Source organism: Odontesthes bonariensis, chromosome 1 (genome assembly GCF_027942865.1).
Source record: "Odontesthes bonariensis isolate fOdoBon6 chromosome 1, fOdoBon6.hap1, whole genome shotgun sequence".
In the NCBI taxonomy this organism is placed as follows: Eukaryota; Metazoa; Chordata; class Actinopteri; order Atheriniformes; family Atherinopsidae; genus Odontesthes; species Odontesthes bonariensis.
Genome location: NC_134506.1, coordinates 24911300 through 24930511, shown reverse-complemented (window position 1 = coordinate 24930511; position 19212 = coordinate 24911300). Strand labels below are relative to the sequence as shown.

General features: G+C 39.6%; 4 protein-coding genes across 5 annotated transcripts; all 4 read right to left on the bottom strand.

Moving 5' to 3' along the window:
• Nucleotides 1-1084: 1084 nt before the first annotated feature.
• Nucleotides 1085-4249, bottom strand: cyba (cytochrome b-245, alpha polypeptide). The gene is made up of 6 exons (XM_075471241.1): nucleotides 4105-4249; nucleotides 3768-3837; nucleotides 2776-2850; nucleotides 2592-2675; nucleotides 2301-2382; nucleotides 1085-1912 (listed from the first exon to the last, which is right to left on the bottom strand). The coding sequence occupies exons 1-6, from the start codon at nucleotides 4160-4162 to the stop codon at nucleotides 1721-1723; spliced, it is 561 nt and encodes a 186-aa protein (XP_075327356.1). The 5' UTR covers nucleotides 4163-4249; the 3' UTR covers nucleotides 1085-1720.
• A 372-nt stretch (nucleotides 4250-4621) lies between these two features.
• mvda (mevalonate (diphospho) decarboxylase a) lies at nucleotides 4622-10598 on the bottom strand. 2 transcript variants are annotated; one of them, XM_075471239.1, is made up of 10 exons: nucleotides 10412-10598; nucleotides 10169-10239; nucleotides 9632-9746; nucleotides 9403-9552; nucleotides 8994-9193; nucleotides 8737-8811; nucleotides 8361-8579; nucleotides 6935-7050; nucleotides 5040-5148; nucleotides 4622-4943 (listed from the first exon to the last, which is right to left on the bottom strand). In XM_075471239.1, the coding sequence occupies exons 1-10, from the start codon at nucleotides 10485-10487 to the stop codon at nucleotides 4866-4868; spliced, it is 1209 nt and encodes a 402-aa protein (XP_075327354.1). In that variant the 5' UTR covers nucleotides 10488-10598; the 3' UTR covers nucleotides 4622-4865. The 2 variants fall into 2 exon arrangements, with proteins under 2 accessions (XP_075327354.1, XP_075327355.1); XM_075471240.1 differs by lacking the exon at nucleotides 4622-4943 and having other exon boundaries at nucleotides 5055-5148; nucleotides 6931-7050.
• An 868-nt stretch (nucleotides 10599-11466) lies between these two features.
• pdcd5 (programmed cell death 5) lies at nucleotides 11467-15337 on the bottom strand. Its single transcript, XM_075471238.1, has 6 exons — nucleotides 15157-15337; nucleotides 13204-13244; nucleotides 12830-12891; nucleotides 12640-12731; nucleotides 12470-12541; nucleotides 11467-12379 (listed from the first exon to the last, which is right to left on the bottom strand). The coding sequence occupies exons 1-6, from the start codon at nucleotides 15220-15222 to the stop codon at nucleotides 12332-12334; spliced, it is 381 nt and encodes a 126-aa protein (XP_075327353.1). The 5' UTR covers nucleotides 15223-15337; the 3' UTR covers nucleotides 11467-12331.
• Nucleotides 15338-16723: 1386 nt separating this feature from the next.
• Nucleotides 16724-18040, bottom strand: LOC142384963 (5-hydroxyisourate hydrolase-like). The gene is made up of 4 exons (XM_075471237.1): nucleotides 17987-18040; nucleotides 17263-17402; nucleotides 17012-17147; nucleotides 16724-16813 (listed from the first exon to the last, which is right to left on the bottom strand). The coding sequence occupies exons 1-4, from the start codon at nucleotides 18038-18040 to the stop codon at nucleotides 16724-16726; spliced, it is 420 nt and encodes a 139-aa protein (XP_075327352.1).
• Between the last annotated feature and the right edge of the window lie 1172 nt (nucleotides 18041-19212).

Below are 19212 nucleotides of genomic sequence, written 5' to 3'. Positions count from 1 at the left end.
GAGGTAAAAACATGGTGCAAATGCGTAAACTAGAAAATACACAGACCAACCCACCAAAAAAGAAGATGCCATTGAAACAACTGGTGCAATTTTAAGGATATTAACAATATAAAGCTATAAGCAGGATTTGTAGATGGCACACAAGGCCAAATTAAACTTAAGTTATTTGAAAAGTTTATTTTCTGTATTTTGTTAAGTGATGACATATATCTTTAATCATATTGATATTATTGTAATTTAGAGAGGACTACAGTGTTTATGATCTAAGGATAAACTTAACTGTCTTATATCAGATAGAAGTGTCAGCTTGTCACACCTCTGTGAAGTGGACAGTTTCATCGATCTGGAGCCAAGCAAAAATATCTTAGAACAAAGAACCAGTCTGACTGTACATGTGTTATGCTTCAGAAATGATTTCGCCTTACTTCGAGCAAAGATCTGCTGCAATAGTCCTGACAATGCTACTGTAGTTCTCTTATGCAGCAGTAGGTGGCAGGATTCATTCAAACAAAAGTTCCTGACTCACACAATATAAATGCGACCTGTCCAGGCTGTATCCCGCCTCTCGCGCCAGATGACCACTGGGATAGGTATAAATACACAGAGATGATAAAACCACATAATCCTAAATCATGTTGCATATAGGACATAAAGGGGATTTGAGTTGGAAAAACTGATAACACAAATTCTGTGTGTCCCCAAACTAAAATGAGGAAGTGCCATTGTATTTTGGTGGTTTCTGAACAGACTGTAACTGCTTGACAGATCAGCTGTGACTACCAAAAGAAGAGGGAAAAAAAACTAAAGACAAAAGTAAAGAAACAACAACAATGAACAGAAGTTGTCTGTCGAGCCGCCAGGTGAATAAATACTCCATTTTTCCATCACAAGCAAACAATTGATGGCAATGTAACAAAAATGTGTGAGAGGAAAAATGAAAGAAAAAAAGCTCTTGAAAACAGAGAGGGAAATTCTGAGCTATTGAAATTCAGCGTGTTTGCGAAATGAGGAAGTTGCAAATGTCATTTCTCTAAATACTTTTCAAGAGCCGAGAAAACAAAATGAAAGTGCAAAACTACCGATCTTGACTCAAGGAAAGTAACAGATTTATTTACATCACACAAAAAGGATGACAAAAATTCAAATATAGGGGTAGTATCAGCAAGTTACAGCCAAGAAACAACAGGCCAATTCATATAGTACGTTTGAACGGCATACTTTTGTAATCAGTTGCCTTCAAGAAAGATACAAATATGTAAGAGGTTAAGATTGCTAAATTTAAGTAAATCATTTATCAACCTATTAGATTATAAGATCTACGCAGCACGTCAACACAACCTTACATATATGGTGTCTGGAACAGAAAACGTGGGTTGGCTTGAATCTTTGAATGTTTTTCAGAGCAATAAACAACAACCGAGCTACAGACCTCAAAACAAACAGCATTTGTTTTCTGGTTGCAATTTTACATTAAACCTTCTGCGGTACCTTTATGTTTCCTTCAAAATGAAAAAAAATACAACATTCACTTCATCAATTTCCCTCTGAATTTTCCCTCTGAATTCTTCTGCTAGTATTCATATGAGGTAAGAAAGTGCATACTCAACATGTTGCCCATTCATTAGCTTCACTAAACTTCAGAAAACTCTTTGTTCGTTCGTCGTCACAGAATCTGGTGATGTCGAGGTCGAGAGATGCAGAGGACGGGACACTGGACCGGTTACTCATCAGCAGTAACAGACATAGGGTTGTCGTAAGCTGCTGCCTCCAGGTCCTTCGCTTGTTTCCTGCGCATATCTGCAGGTGGTCTTGGTGGTGGATTCTGCGGAGGATTCTTGATACTCTCTCCGACTGGCTTTCGCACATCCTTTCGTGGTAGAATCGGCTCCCAGTGTTCACCTCGGATGGCAGCCTAGAAGGCAGAACAATGTCAGTAATGAGTGGCTCCAAGAACCAAATGAATCCAAGTTAAGCATTACTGTAAATTGTTATAAATGGGTGATTATGTTTACAAGCTCATATCTTTGTTCAAAATAAGCTATGTCAACCTAGAAACTTCACACCCTTGTTTTCCACATTTAGAACTGTTCAAGAATTCAGTCACACCCCTGATAGGTCAGGTTTCATAACTATAGGGCCATGTCTTAACAGAGGTACTGGTGTGAAACAATCTCTTCCTCGTTAACATTTCCTTGTTTCCATCAACCGGCCACTTCCCGCCGCAGCGAAGAACTTGATCAGAGCTGACAATAATTCACTGACTCCATTAAGAAAATATGTGACAAAAGCAACCAACTTACTGCAAGGTAGATGAGGCTGGCGATGCCGAGGCACACGCACCCGAGGACAGTAGCGAGCATAAAACCTCCAGGTACACAGAGTCTAAGGAAGACAAGAAACAAAACAAAGGGATTTAAAGACAAAAGACTATAATTTCGCAAGCCTTTTGTTGAATAGACAGGTTGTGAATAGGAGGAATGCTGCTGAGCAAAAGCAAGGTCGCAAAGATAGGAGGCTCTTTCAGCCTTCTTTCAAACTCAGAGATACATTTATGGAGATTCTTAATTTACAATATGGCCAAATAAACTCACGCAGCATGTAAAAACGCCCTGACGTAGTAGTTCTTCGTCAATGGTCCAAAGGCTTTTACACATACCGTGAAGCAGTACTGGCCCCTGAGAGAAGTAAAGACAGCCCAATGCACAGGTGATCGTCACAGAACTTCACCATTATAGTTCAACCTATATTAGCAGTAAAAAATATGCCATTACTTACGATCTTTCAACACTTGTGCCCTTGGCCCTCTTGCCTCTGGGATACTCAAGTAGACACACAAATACCCCAGCAGCACTTGTTATCAGTCAAGGCTATTTAACAATACTATGAATAGCATAAGGGGTCTTTTAAGACAACTAAGACAGAACATATGAGTTAATTGGGAAAAAAAACAAAGGCACACACACAAACCTTACAGTGAACATGAGCACATTGAACAGGAAACATGCATGAATGGGCTCAAAGGTGACAATGGTAAGAATACCAGATGAAATGAAGTACTTTTACCACCACATATTCAAGACATATTGGGGCGGCCGTGGCTCAGTGGTTAGAGTGGGTTGTCCAATAACGAGAAGGTTGGCGGTTTGATTCCCACTCTCGTCACTCAAAAAAGATTGGTGGAACTGATAGCTGGAAGGACTGAGGGGCTGAGGTGCCCTTGAGCAAGGCACCGTAGCCCTCATGCTCCCTAGGTGCTTCATGTCTCTGAGTGTGTGACCCTGTGCATGTGTGTCAACAGGTGCCAACCTGGATGGGTTAAAAGCAGAGGACAAATTTCATGTGTATGTATGACCAATAAATCTGATCTTAATCTTAAAGTGGTTCAAGCCCTAATTTGGAGGAACACATAGTCAGGTTTGAATGTTAATTTGGCACATATGTGTATTCAGCCTATTAAGTGGTGTGTCCTAAATTCAAATGGCCTAAGTCAGAGGGTATTTCCAACTTCTTGTACACTACGAATACCATTGCTTAGACTATTGTAAATATGTGTGGATTTAATATTCGCAGTGGCTATATTTACTTGGCTCCTTTTTTGATTGCGATTTATCAATTCTCACAAGAGTTTAATTTTAGAGTGTCCAATAAAGGCTGAACAAAAGCAAAACACAATGTCTATTACTTCACATTTTCTAAACAATAGTCATCCGGAGCCTTACTTTTTCCAAGTTTAGCACATTTTGGTTAATGTCAGGTGGAAAGGATACACTGCATAAGCAGCAAACTGCCAGCCTCTGAACTGCCCAGCCACCCCCACAATCCCTCCAGTAAGGAGAACTGAAAGAAGGAAACAGGAAGGTAAAATTAAAACAATACACCTTCTGTGACTCCTCGCAAAGAGGCAAGCCCTCTTATAATGTTCAGCCTTATGCTGTAAGTAATTATCCCGATACACACAATGCGCAGCAGTTTCGAATTAAAAAAATCCTTTAAACGAATTCGTTTTGTATTAAACTTCAAGTGAAATATATTGTCGGAGAAAGAAAAAAAAATAAAAATAATCATCTTCACTTTTTCACGTGAAGACAAAGTTTTTATACTCACTGAGCCCTGCAGCCAGAGCCTGCTCATTGGCCCACATCGCCCACTCTATCTTCCCCATTGCGTTCACCCAAACAGCCGCTGCACAGTCTACCGAAACTCTCCCGACGACGAGTCACTACCTCAATAATCTCTTCAAGGAAGACACTGTGGTTACGAGACGTGAGGTGTGCCGGCTGGAGGGCAGGGCTTGTGTCGGCCAATCCCCGTTTCTGCCGTCATTTCCGAGAAAATGCGGGCGAACGGAGAGGAGCGGTCAACTATTCCAGGTTCCCGGACAGTTGCGGTGATAACCGCACAGGAGCCTGGCTGGGACCCAACTTTTATGGTTCAGAAACTCAAACTATCATGTTTACATCTGAATGACAGATTGACTTAGTCAGCTTTTGTGCTGCCACTTTGACTAATTCAGCATTTTAACGTCAACACATCGCCATACAAAATAATTTTCTCTAAAGAAAAGCTGAACCAGAGCTGAATCTGATGATTAAATGACCAAAGACGACCCAGACACCACGAGTGGACTAAAATACATCATTTATTCAATCTCGAACAAAAAATTTGACATAGTTCCTGTTGTTTGAAATTGCGATTATCAGCAAATAATTTTCTCAAGGCAAAGAGCACAAGTCTGACTCCAGCGGTGATCTGTATAAATGGCTGACTGCTGGAGTACACTTTTATCTACAATGCGAGGGTCCAGCCACCTGTCGAGTGGAGAAACACAGAAAGCTGCATTCAATGAGTTACAATGCAGCGGGGCTTTAGAGTTTCTTCGGTAACCCGTCAGGTGACAGCAAATGCTGACTGGGATCCTCCACAACACGAGGGCCTGGTCCAGCCTTAAACATACGAGAAAAAAGAAAAAAGTTCTAGTCGAGATTCATTCTGTGTGATTGTAGGTCAATTGTTTGTTTTTTTATTGAGTATGTATGTACCTTGGTACTGATGATATAGTTTATTCCCCTTGGCATGGGCTCCAGACCAATTCCCTGTTTCAGCTCCTCGGAGAGAGCAGCGTGCTTGACTGGAAGACCTTTAATAAAGCTGCAGATAAGGAAACACAAAATCACGCAACTCAAAAGTACAGAAGGCAGACACACCTTAGTAACCGTGTTATTCAACAGTTTATGTGGAGTCCAGGTCACTGTAAATCTGCATTCACCCAAAAAGTACTCAGGCCGTTTTGCTTTTAGGTCTTTATTATGTTGGAGATCATTTGAAATTGCTCATCAGCCTAGATTAAACATCCCATAGATGACAAAGTAAGAACATTTTTAGAAATGTTTGCGAATTCTTGAAAGTGAACAAGTGGAATATCACAAATTATATAAACACTGGCCTCGGTAGTTTGCAGATCAGGAGGCATCTATAGGCTGTTCTTCCAAACAAATCCTCTCAAGCTTGTAATATTTGGTGAGAAGCATCTAAAAGGCCATCTTCAGGACTCTGCACATATATTACCTGAGGTCTAGACTTTGAATTGGTTCATGAAGGACAGTGTGATGCATTGCTCCGGGTCACTGTTGTGCTGAATGGTAAAGTGTAGCAGCAGCCCAAGTATTTCTTCATACAGTCAAACTCTGTTTTTGGATGCTTGCAAACTTTCCTCAGTTCTCACCCGTCTCTCAGTATGTACTACAGAAAAGGACCCTAATAGACTGATGTTGCTAACAGCACCGCTTCATAATAATTATGTTAGCCAGGTGATGAGCAAAATCATACGTTTGCCAGACAAAGTGTTATGGGTTTTTCCCTCCAGGGTCAGTTTTTATCTCTTCTGACCTGATAATAAACCTCAGCCTCGCACTGTTTTAAAGCGACTGGCTCCAAAAAGTGCCGTCATACTCCTTTTGCTTAAGAGCACCTTCTGTGTAGCTCCTCTACCAGTACCGGCCTGACCGATGGGAGTCCTGTGGAGCTGGCTGTCCAACCAGAAAGCTCTCCCTTCTCTTCTGGGGAGTTCTGAAGCTGTAATTCCTTCGTTTGACCATAAGAAAGCTGTTTCAGCCCTAGCTTTCACAGCAGACTGTTTTGTTGGCCAAAGAATAAAATCACTCTTTAATGAATCAATACGATGTTACTGCAGCAACAGTTCTGCACACCAGACTGGCTGCAACAAACTTCTCCTTTTTCTTCTTAGGGTCATTGGTAAGAGCACAACTGTTGAGGAATACTTCCTGTTTAGAGTTATGGCAGGTTCAACTTCAAAATCAATCTTTTATCCTTTGGTCAAAATGCCCTTTCAGAGCAACTGTCGTGTTCATCTACCTTCCCGAGACCTCTTTTTTTTTCTCAATCACTAAGATTTGATAGACAGCCAACTCTTTGCCGACTCCTCATTGATTTCAAACCTCTTACTCGACGGAGTCCATTTCAAATGGTTTTCTGGTTTTCTACAGAGAAGTACTTGTACTTCTGTACATTCTGACGGGAATTTGTCAAATGTTGGACCAATAGATGTATTTCAAATATCATAAACGCAAACAATGCAGCTGGCCTTAATCTGAAGTCTTAACGCAAAGGGACCTGAAAAATTACAAATATGAGATTTCCTTTTTCCAAAGGTTTTTGTAATAAGATGCCTAAAAAAAACAAAAAAGGGGTGTTTGAATCCCCTGTGTGCATACATATATATCTATATGTATATAGATATATATTTACACACACATATACATGTATATTTTATTTACAATAATCTATAATGTTTAATATGTGTATGGCAATTTTAGATTGCTAAAATTAATTTACATTAATTACTTTGTATGGAAAGATTATTCTTTGAGGACTATGAAGTGCAGATACGTAAGTGTGGCGGTTCCTGCTTACGTACTCTTCACCATTGGTATCTGGGGGGAAGAAATGCTGAACCATCTGGACAAACTCTGGAACATGCTGCTGTAAAGTGAAGATCACTGCATTGGGCCCTGCATCAAAACTGTAAGCCACCTACAAGAGAGCAAACCGGCAGTGAGAACCATGTAAGAATATGTGCTTTCCTGTTCCCCATTTTGAAAACCACCTCACAGGTTTCGCATGCTCCTTACACAACCTGAGAAACTTGGCCGCATGAAATTTGTTTCGTGAGAAAGAAAAGGGGGGCACAGTTAAAGGAGAAGTTCGTTTTTTTTAAACCTGAACCTTATTTCTGGCATAAAATACGTTCATCTACTCGATAACAGTTCGGTGAAAGTTGGCGTCCTTCGGAAGATATTTAGATCAATTGCCATACACATATATTTAGATCACTTGAGATCCGTGTATATCCATATAACGGGAGAGAACAGGGCATAGACAATACAGCCTCTAAATAAGGCATTATCTGTCTTTATTTCACCAATGCTTTAAGACGAATGAACGCGTACTATTGCACTGTTAGCTCATAGCTGCCTTGTTGTTGTTATCCGGGGGTATCGGGGGCCTTATAGGAAGCTTTCTACACAGGCGTCTACTGGGATGACTTCATCGACGCGCGCTGCTGCAGCACAGCTCATTTACTCCGTGCTCTGTGACAGTCGGCTAACTTCACACGGAGTTTACTAGTTTTGTGCAACATGGCAGGATATTTATCAGATTTTGACAACGTGGACGACAACTTTGAGTACTATGGACTTCCTTACCGGAGTGAATGAGCTGTGCTGCAGCGGCGCGCGTCGATGAAGTCATCCCAGTAGACGCCTGTGTAGAAAGCTTCCTATAAGCCCCCCGATAGCCCCCAATAACAACAACACGGCAGCTATGAGCTAACAGTGCAATAGTACGCATTCATTCATTAATTCAGCTTAAAGCTTAAAGCATTGGTGAAATAAAGACAGATAATGCCTTTTTTAGAGGCTGTATTGTCTATGCCCTGTTCTCTCCCGTTATATGGATATACGTGGATCTCGAGTGATCTAAATATCTTCCGAAAGACGCCGACTTTCAGCAAACTGTTATCGGTGAGTAGATGAATGTATTTTATGCCAGAAATAAGGTCCAAGTTTAAAAAAAAATAACTTCCCCGTTAACAACAGTGACACAAAAGTAAAGAGGCTTAGACTTTTTTCATTCATTTTTCAAGGCTTTTACCAGTGTTTTGAGGACTCTACTTTATTTCTTATCATGTTGGCTTCCTGTTACTACAAGAAACGCCATGGTATTATGTAAAATTGCAACATGCAAGTTCCATTTGAAGAAAGACAAAAACACCTGCCTACTAGATTAAAACAGCATAAAAAGAGTTTCACTACAGAAAACAACAGAGCTGTGGAGCTACTCACCCTTGTCTCCCCGTAATGCTTGTTGTAACGATGCACCAAGTGGATGACCTGCTGAGAAACACTGCTGAGGTAGAAGATAGGAGGGTATGTGTCAAGGCAGGTGGCGTGGAACTGGTTGCTGTCCTTCATGGTTAGCTCGGCAAACGCAGGAAAGTCCCTTCTTTGCACTGCTTCAGTCATCTCTAGCATCCGGCGTGGGACGACAGACTCAGCACGGTGCTACACACATACACACGTAAATGCTGGACATACACTAAACCTCTTCTATTAACCATTTTAGCTTATAGTGTAAGAGCACGAGGTTATCACTAATACATAAGAGAATTGACTGTAATGTTAATATAATGAAATGCACAAAAGGCGGGGAATAAAGTACCTTTAACAGACAGCTTGTTTGTACACTGGTTTGCATCCCAGAGGTGCTGCCAATCGGCTTCCGCTCAGCACTTGCCTGTGGAAAAGTGCATTCAATTGCATCACGTACAGCTTTTAACAATTTTTAATCGAACTGTACATTTGTGCATTATTAAAGACACTTTCTCTGCATGCCTGAATTTGCCAGCACATTACTGACTCGCATAAACATTTTTTTCGTCACATGTAGTCTCACTCTCACGCAGACATCAGACCTACCACCAGTACAAGGATCCTGAGCTGAGGCCAGTGAGTCTCTGGCTCCACCTGGTGAGCTAGACTGTCTTTGCCGTCATCTCTGTTTCCCATGATCCACTGGACAAACCCACCGTACATGCTTCTGCATGCGCTGCCTGAACCTTGGCGGGCAATCCCCGACAACTCCCCATCCACACCAAACACCTGAGCTAGGCTGTATACTGCAGGGAAGCGAGAACAAAAGAGATCAGTGATCATGAATCCAACATGAGATATATGGCGCGGGAAATGCAGACTTAATTTCTCCAAATAATTCAAATATCACGAAAACACTGCGATCCTTATGCAAGAACTGGCTGACATAAGCAACATTATTTAATATGAAGTTTTCTTACTCTGGTTCAATAAAATTAAACACACACACACTCACCAAGACAAGCGAATCCAGCTGCTGAAGAAGCGAGTCCAGCAGCGGTGGGGAAGTTGTTAACAGAGCAAATGTGAACCTTATGAGATAAACCAGTTGAATCTGTCGTATCAGGGTCTCCATCATTAGGCCTCTTCCGTGCTAGTCGTCGAACTACATTCAGAAAAAATAAGACACTGTGACCTGCGCTTCCTTTAACTTGCCATTAACTTCTGCTATAGATACGACTCACTTTCTCTAAGACAGGACTGTAGTCTTGGATGTGTTATGTCCTCCTCCTTGCCATTGAGCCATAATCGATCCTCCTGAAATGATCTGCTGATTGCCGCCGTCGTGGTAGTTTTCAACTAAACAGAGGGAATAATCCCAAGCCATTTTGCTGTGAAACTGTACTTATTCACTCACAAGCATAAAATCAGATTTGAACCCTTGCAACATATCAATGAACGTCATGTTGAATAATTTATGTGGCACATGGTCAATTTTTCTGTAATCACATATTTATGATATACGACCATGTCTCACACAGATGTTCAGACAGAGCAAGTTAAAGTTTTGTAGATATAATCTGGCCATCCGAATCAACTAAAAGGTGCAATAAAGACATTCTTTAGTGCGATTTTATACTTTGGGTTTATGAGGTCTTCATATGTCAGGAAAACACAACTGTAGTTATGCATTAGTTCTGAAAAGAAGCTCAACAGAAAAGACTGAGGGAAGCTGACGGTTTTTCTACACAGCCTGATGAAAATAGTGTAAACTTGAGTACCTGATCTTGGTGCAACGTGACGCTCAATGATGAGTTGATGGGTAGAATCAGGTCTTCATTTCTCTTCCCCCCTGAAAAAAAGAAGGTGTTATACACAGTGCACCACTGGGCTATTCATATATTTAAGAAATAAATGAAAATAGACTAAATTACCGTAAACAATTTATGTCAGGATCAGTTTTTTTGTGGTGTCTTAATACTACAAGCAAGGCTATCATTAACATAAGTCGAGGTGATACTTACAGTATTTAATGACAGCTATATTCACAGGAGCGGTGCATGTAACTATAAATGGCTTGTCCATGCTATCTTCAGGCATACCTCAGTATATAAGTCGATGTTTGTGAGAATAATACAGCCTTCAAACTATTAACCTTTCTGTAAGCAAGTCCTCGCGTGTGGAGCATTTTCAGTGAAGCTAAATCAAGCTCACTGTAGTGTTTCTTGGTAGGCTCACCCGATTGGCTGATGGGGAACATGTGGCTATCCCCATCACCAATCATAATAGAGCCGTTATGACGAAACAGTTTGAGTAGCCAATGAGAAATCATCTGACCACGGTCGTACCAAAGTGGCACAAGGACCAGACACCAATCCACACACGTTTGATTCAACTCTATATGAAACTAATCTGGATCATCAAATCCTGAACTATTTGGGTATTTATTGTGAAACGAAAGAAGAATCATTAACAAATTAACTTTTTATTGAATGCAGCTAAAAGAGAGCATAACTTGACTTTTTTTCTAGTACTACTACATTGTAAAAAATTCTACATAACTCACCAACCTACATACTTTTGAGACGAAAGTAGAACTTTCTGCTAAATTTCTTTCATCACAAATGTGGCAAATTATTAAAACGTAGATTAAAGCATAGTTATTAAGTTTAGAACTACCATGACCACTTCTAACCCTAGCATGCTACTTAATACATCAGCATTATTTATACAAGAGCTTGGCATTGGTATGGGCACTGGTGGTATGATGAGTACTACTTTCAACATTTCATGTATAGTTGAGCATATTTACAAAGTTTCACTAGTGTAAATTATTAAAAGGTGGGATTTTAACTTGACATTAACACTAACAACAACATTCATTAGCTGGTGACAAGTTAGCGGTTTTGCCATCTAGTTACTCTTTACTAAATCAGATATCTGTTTTTCTGGCGTGTCCCTTCTCTTTGGTTATGTTGCTCATCACTATATAGTGTTTGTGGAGACAACGTTTGGTTTTTAGATCTAGTCTTCCAAGACACCGCAGCAAATTACTGAAGAGATGAAAAACAAGCAAATGCACATTACTCCTCAATACTTTATTTCAAAAGAAGTTGGATACATTTGGCAATCTGTTAATTCTGGTTTCTGAAATAAATTCAAAATGTGAACTTATTGTCTCGGGAAGAAAACCCCCCAAGATGAACATAAAGTTTGCTGAGTGTAAGTGTATACTGAAGCTGCAAAGTTTTCTGTGATACGGGAATTTGGATAAAAGTTTACATGAAATCTTTTCAAAAGGGGTGAACACTGAACATAAAAGATGATGAGAAATAGTTCATGAGGAAAAACAAAAATTTGAGTTTAAGGCTTTTGTTTTAAAATTACTAGTTATTTTTTATGTAAACCTTTGAAATACATGTCAACGACATGATAATATCCTAGAGCAACACCCAAAGCCTATGGGATGTTATGCCTGAATAAAAAGAAAACAAACAATGTATTCACAGAACAGTGGAAATAGAAAGCACCCGCAGCGTTATTTTTTCCATTGAGTCTAACTTCTTATGTTTGCAGAACAGTAACGGTTAACCATTGTTAAAAAAAAAAAAAAAAAGAACTATTGTGAAGGACTAAAGGAGTCAAACAGTGCCATCAGCCATCAGGGATACAACACAAGCTGTACAAATCTGTAGCAACTCAATTGAGATAAGATTGCAAAAGAAAATCCTCTTGGACACCGTGTGCTTTCTACCACACGCCAAAACATCAGCCAAAAGTCCTTGTTCTTCCTTGATGGTGTGTCCATTTCAAAGACACAAAGAAGCTAGTGTGGCATCCCAGGGTTTTGATAAGAACAGCACACTAGTCAAAGAGCCTGTCAGAGTCCCAGTAAAACGCATCACTCCTGAACTCTCAGGTCACTCCACGGTTTCTGTTCGAAGCTAGTAATCATCCTCATCGTCCGAGTCCATCACCTTCCGTCTGTTGAACTGCCAGCCAGATACAAGAGTATTAAACCTTCATTATGAACAAGTGATAGGAGAAGAATCGATCATACGGGACGTTTCAGAGGAACTTACTGTGACAGTCGTCTTTTTCTCCGTTTGCTGACTGACTTTTTCTAGGATCTCGATTAAACCCGACTCGGAAATCTGAAAAAATAAAGACAAAACCGTGACGATTGCTGACATCTAAAAGAAACATACAGTCCCTCCAAGTGTTCAGTGTCATTTATTTATCTATTTGTTACCTTTCCTCCCAACTTTCCGAATCGAGCCATCTGAATAAGATAGTTTTCCACTGCATTTGCCTTCTCAGGCTTAACCAGTGCAAGATTGCTCACTGGAAGAAGAAAAGGAGGGAACATCATTCATTTCCAATTGAAATCTCAGCGACATCTAAGGTTCAGTGGCAAAATACAAATATGAGACCACACTTACATCTCGCACGGGCAGACTGGTCTAGAACTTGAGCCAGTATCGAGTTCCTCATTTCCGTTTCCCTGTAAGCCAGAAAATAACTACACTGAGCCCGGTAAAAAGGAGCCAGAATATATTTTCATCTAAGCATTTAAGCCATCACAACATCAACCTGGTCCCACAGTTACAGTTAAAAGTTTATAAATAGAATAAACAAGATTCACAACTTAGTCAGCAAATTTATTCCATAAGGACCATTATTGTGCCAGAGTTCTGTCGATAATTTAATGAGATTATTTCTAAAATGTATTAAAATAACACCTAAACTCTCTTGTATATCAGTAGAAGTAATGGTTTGTTTACTGTTCAAAGATAGTTTGATTACATAATCTTACTTTTGTTTGGCCTCCTCTCCTTGCTGATTATTTGAGACATCCTGAAACAATACAAGAGACGACAGATATGTCAGTTGTATAAGCTATTATTGAAAGGATCTATATGTCAACCAAGTGCTCACAAGCTACGGTAATGACAAAAAAAAATTGAAAATAATTCAAATCTAGCTAAATGACTCTAAATGTGTGCCTTTATCCTATCATTGATTAAAGCTCACCTTGAAAATTGAACAAAAGCTTTGGTTTCTTTAATGACATTTCAATTGCGTTTAAAACAGTTAAAAGTAATTTAAAAAAAAATGAAATTCTACTAAACTTTGATTAAAAAGCCTAAAATCCTCCCACCCTCTGATACAGTGACCATTACTGTTGATTACTGTTAAACATAATTACTGACATGGTTCTCTCAACTTCAGTGTGCTGGGCTGTTTTGCACCACTGTCTCTGGATATGGACCATGCATTTATTCATTTTTTTTAATAGACTTACGTAATCTTAATGTAACATTTCTGGGACAAACAAACAAAAAAAATGTTTCACCTGACATACAGTGACAATAAGATCTTAAATCAAATAACAAAGTGTGCGTTATTTTTCTTTGAATCCTCTTATATTTGTACACACATACTAGATAGATAAAAATAATTTTATTGTTGCAGCCTATATGTATCCAAGAGGAGCTTTTATTCTATTTTCAGTAGTTTATACGAGTTCATTTATACCCTAACAAACCCTAAATGTCTGTTTTCTTGTTGGTGAATGGTGGTGGACAGCAAAAAGAAAAGAAAAAAACACAAATTAGTCGGTTTTTCTTTCTCTCTACATTTCATAAACTAACACAAACCAACTGCTTTTTTTTAAATAAACGAGACAAATGTCTTCCACAACCAGGTGAATATCGTGTTTTCCATCTAAATTTGGCTCATTCCCTAAAAAGTTCCTTTAAAACGATTGCAAGCTACTTGATGTATGGAACGTATCAGAAAAACCCTGCACAATGAAACGAAACATAACCAAACTTTTTTTTAAATTTTATTTTAATACTGTTTGAGATTTTAATATACTATACTGAGCAATATCAGATCATCGATCCAGACAATTTTGAAAAATATTTCCTCGGTTCCCACCACCAGGGCCATAATCACACGCAGCGTTAAGCTTTGCATTTAAAGCAAAAATAAGAACAGATGACTGTTATCTGGGACAAATCTTAACATCAGTCTACTCCCTTTACGCGGCTTTAAAGCTGCAGTCAGCAGGTTTTCAAAATTGCGAGTCTAAAGTCGGAAAATTCGAACTGATACAACTTTCAGGTCCCTCCCCCAACCTCTAACAAGCTCCGAATCGCCCCCCAAACCCCTCCCCCTCTGTGGACGAGGTTGTGCACGTGAGTTCACACCAGTGTGAGCGCACACAAGCTGGGGCAGACTCACGCTCAGCAGCGTGTGCACAAGCTGTGATTGACAGGTAGGATTCCTCCACCCTAACTTGATTGGTTAAAAACAGCCGGGAGCGCTCGGTTTTTGCAAGCATGATTACAGGCTTCAGAGGGAGCTACAGATTTCGTTATTTTTCCTAAACAGCCTATTTAATATTCTACTTCCAGAATCCCATGACAGTTCAAGCTAATATGACTAAAAAAAAGTTGCCAACCGCAGCTTTAAAGCAGGTACGGCCTATTTTGGCAACTCCTTTAATTGAGGTAACGTTACAGACGTAAGAGGGGTGTGCGCTGAACACAGCACAATGCTGGCACTGAAGTGCCGTCTTATAACACACTGATTTTTCAGAAATATCAACTCTCAGTCAGCAGCTAATCTAGTTTACAGACATTACAGTTTTCGGAGAAATTGTCTGGATTTTGAAGCTTGATCTAGCTAGCAGCACACTGACCGCAGCATCTCCTTATGAGGCGGCCGCAGACACGCTTACTCGCTCATGTTTAGTCCTTACCCCGCGCTTCGCCTCCAGCTCCGCCATTCTCTGCCGCCTTATCGCCTCTAATTCTTCGTCTGCCATTGTTTATTACAGTAATGTAGATCTTACAGTCTAAACTTGTATGGAAAATCGTGCTACAATGTACACAACACCCCTGGCAGAGTCAAGGCCCAACCTAACTCAGGGGAAGGTAATCAACATCGAAGATATGATTCAGCACTCAGGGAAGAGCAATCGAGCACAGAGTCAGAGTGGCTCAGGCTCACTGAATCAGAGGACCTCAAGTTTCGGGTGAGACAGAGTAGCCTACATGTAAAATAACTGATTTAATCATTTATACAAAATGACAGTTTTATTAAGCTCTGAACACATCACACCAGTTTTAAAATATTTGCACTGGCTTCCAGTCAGTCACAGAATAGATTTTAAAAGCCTGCTGATGGTTTACAAATCCCAGAACGGTTTAGGCCCAAAATACATCTGTGATATGTTCAGAGAATATAAACCCAGCAGAGCTCTTAGATCCAAGGACTCAGGTCAGCTGGTCCAGTCCAGAGTCCAGACTAAACATGGAGAAGCAGCATTTAGCTGTTTTGCTGCAAACAAGTGGAACAAACTGCCAGTGGAGATTAAACTTTCACCAAATGTAGACATTTTTAAATCCAGGTTAAAAACATTTCTGTTCTCATGTGTCTATGCATGAAATCTGCACGAGATCTTTTAACTTATCTTGACTGTTGCTTGTTTTTAAATTCATTTAAATGATTTTATTTGTTTCTCTTTATATTATTTTATGTATTATTATTATTTTTTTAATGCTTCTTCCACTCCCTGCTGCAATGCTTTTATTTTATGTAAAGCACTTTGAATTGTTTGTACATGAAATGTGCTATACAAATAAATTTGATGTAAGACTGTCCAACAAAAACTCCCAAAAACGATTCAATAGTAAATGTTGTGCACGTGTCAGTTTTGAAATATCATGGAATAAAGTGTAAAATATCTTGTTTTGTGCAATACAATAACTTTTAAAACAGGAGTACATGCATAAAAAAAGGTTGATTGACAGTGACATTAATTAGAAATCATCACTTGTGATTTTATTTTGCAGTCCATATGCTGCTGCTAGTGGTGTGATTTTACTTAAGTTCTGCTCTAAAGTACAGCTCTGCAAAGTTTGTTGGCCTACTTTACTATTTCAATGTTTAATTTCTCATTTGGCCCTGTGATGGACTGGCGACCCGTCCACGATGTACCTCGCTTTTCGCCCGATGGCACCTGGGACAGGCTCCAGCCACCCCTGTGACTCAGATTTGCAGGGTATAGAAATTGGATGGATGGACGGAAAAACTATCATGCTATAAGGGCTTTATTTACTGAATAACCACGGATATACAGTAATACAGTAGATAAAGGCCTCAGAACCCCTTTGGAATGTGGCAATGCTTCTTTTACTCTCATGAAATATCCAGCCAGCCTTCTTCTAACTCCACCGGGTGCTTCCATGAATGACCTTGAAGGAGTTGCCACTTTAAGTTTCAGACAGCTGTCAGATGATGGGGAGCCTCATCATACTTGGTCTTTAGCTCCCTCTGTATGTAGTGTAGGAGAAACGACTCAAAAGCAGTGGGATATGGTACTTTTGGCCTGGGTCATTTATTGTGAACACAATCTGCAACAAAACAACAAATAAGACAGAAATCAGCCATTAGAGGATTCAGTAGATAGCCAAGATTGTTAGCAACATCATGTCCGCATAACATTGTCAGTGTGAAAGCAAGTTTGCTGATGTAGCAGGAAAAAAATTCAAACTAAAGGATAAATGAATTAGCAGTGCGACTCAGAAAAACTGCTTTTTATTTTTCCTCACCTCAACATAGGGGTAAAAGGAAGTCTCCCCCATACTTGCCCAGTACTGAGCGGTCTCGAAATGCATTTTGTACACACCAGATGTAAACAGTTGTGGTGTGATTAGTCCTGGGCATCGCCCATCATCGTTGGTGGTCCTGTGGAGAAGATATACATTTGAAGATCTGTGAATCTATGTGGATGTTGATTTAACAGAATTTTTTTTAGATTCTTTAATGGTGATTGATTTTTTATTTTTTTTAAAGTCATTACCCTGTGGTTATCAAATGCCAGACGTTAGCGGAGGGGTCTTGCCGATAAAGTTTAAGGGACATGTTTGACCCTGGGGCCCCCGAAGCCGTGTTCAGAACATGGGTGGTCAGAGGACTGGGTGAGACTGCCATTTTTGTTATCTACAAAGCAAGTATAGACAAGACTTACAATTGAGTGGCTCTGATCTGAAACATAGATATATTACATCTTTCTTAACTATTGGCATAATAAGACCAGTAAGATCGAGTCCACGCAACTTCTAAAGACTGTTGGCATCTTGTTTATTTTACCTGTAAACACGACTGCTCGGTCAAGGTTTTCTCACAACCACCAGGTCAACCAAAAAAAGTTTGAGTATGGTAGAAGGGAACATTTTGATGCACTTGTTCGTTTTAGTAAAGCTGATTTGTTGACCTTATGCAGATTTTGTCTGACAACTATTAACGTTGAAAATAACGGAAATAAACAATAGTATAAGAAGCCAGGTCTGATTTCACATCTAAATTCTTTAGAAAGTAAACGACATGGTTTAGAATTACCTCTCACTGTGCTGTAAAAGTGGATGTAAATGTAAACCACATGACTTTATATTTTCAGATTTAAACAGATATGCAGTTTGTTGCCTCTCTACATAAAATCATTTGAAACATTTAGAATAAATTAGCCTGTTTAATAAAAACACAAGACATTTTCATGATATGCTGCTTAAAAGCGACCCACCTACCTTATTTTCAGTCAAAATATGACCCTTCAGTTGCTGCAGCCTGAATGCACTCATGCTCAGTGATGAATAAAATCTAAACTAGGTCAGCTGCTCTCACCGAGGAATTTAATTTTACGGCTTATTTACCCAGAATGAGATTTTTACTCACATTGCCCACGTGAAGTTCAGCACTGTGTCCTATACAGCTTGACTTCCAGTGTACAGGCATGTGCTTATCTTTTTGTCAACAGTAGGTCAGTTGTGCAAGAGCTCTTTCTGTCACTTTGATTTCAGCACTTTGAACTTCGTGGACTTGGGTGATCAGACCGGGTTGCTTTGAGGCTGAGATCTGTGAGGATCAGCATGATTAATAGTGTAGGAAGTAATAAAGTATTTCTGTATTTTCTGATGCAAGTGTGTTTGACTTCAGGACTTATACCTAACCTCACACTTCATGTTTCAACTCAACAAATTGGCTCATTAAAATGTAGGGACCTACAGACATAAACATTAACAACATGCACATCTCTGCAGTCATCATATAACTGGAGGCTTTTATGCATTATTGTGATTTTTTTCACCCTGATTCTTATATATCAATTCATCCTACCTGGCGCTAAAAAAAAAAAGTACAAAGCAAAAAAGAAAAAAAAGAAGTATCGAGAGCAACAGAAAATAACTTTGCTGGGGAATGTGGCTACCTGCCATCTAATAACACGGTTTATTGAACGTCTTTCTCCTGCAACCTAAACCTCCCATGTTTAGGCCATTTTCCTCCTTATTTACATTCTTACTCATGAGGGGAAAAGACTAAATTAAACCTTAAGCTGAACTTTCTTTCCCGTTAGCCTTGTAGATTTGTCCCTTTAGCTGTGGCATTTCTCTCACAGGCACGAGGAAGCTGCGGATGACGTTTTTTTCATACCTGCATCAAATTAGACTGATTTTGGGGTCGATGCGGTAAATCAGCAGAGTAGTGTGAGCACCTGTTCGCGAAGATGAACTGGTTGTTTAAACAATTGTCTCTGTTAAACTTAGTTTCGCCTTTTTATGTGTCGTGTGCGAGTTCACAAACATCGAATATGTCAACACCAACACATACCTGAATAAAAAAAAGGTCTGAAAGAAGTCGTCCTGTGAGCAGGGTCCACTTTGACATGATGTACTGTATATGTACATACATATATATTCTCCAGCTTTGTTCCCTCACTTGAATAATAAACTTCAATAAACTTGAGTTGAAACCT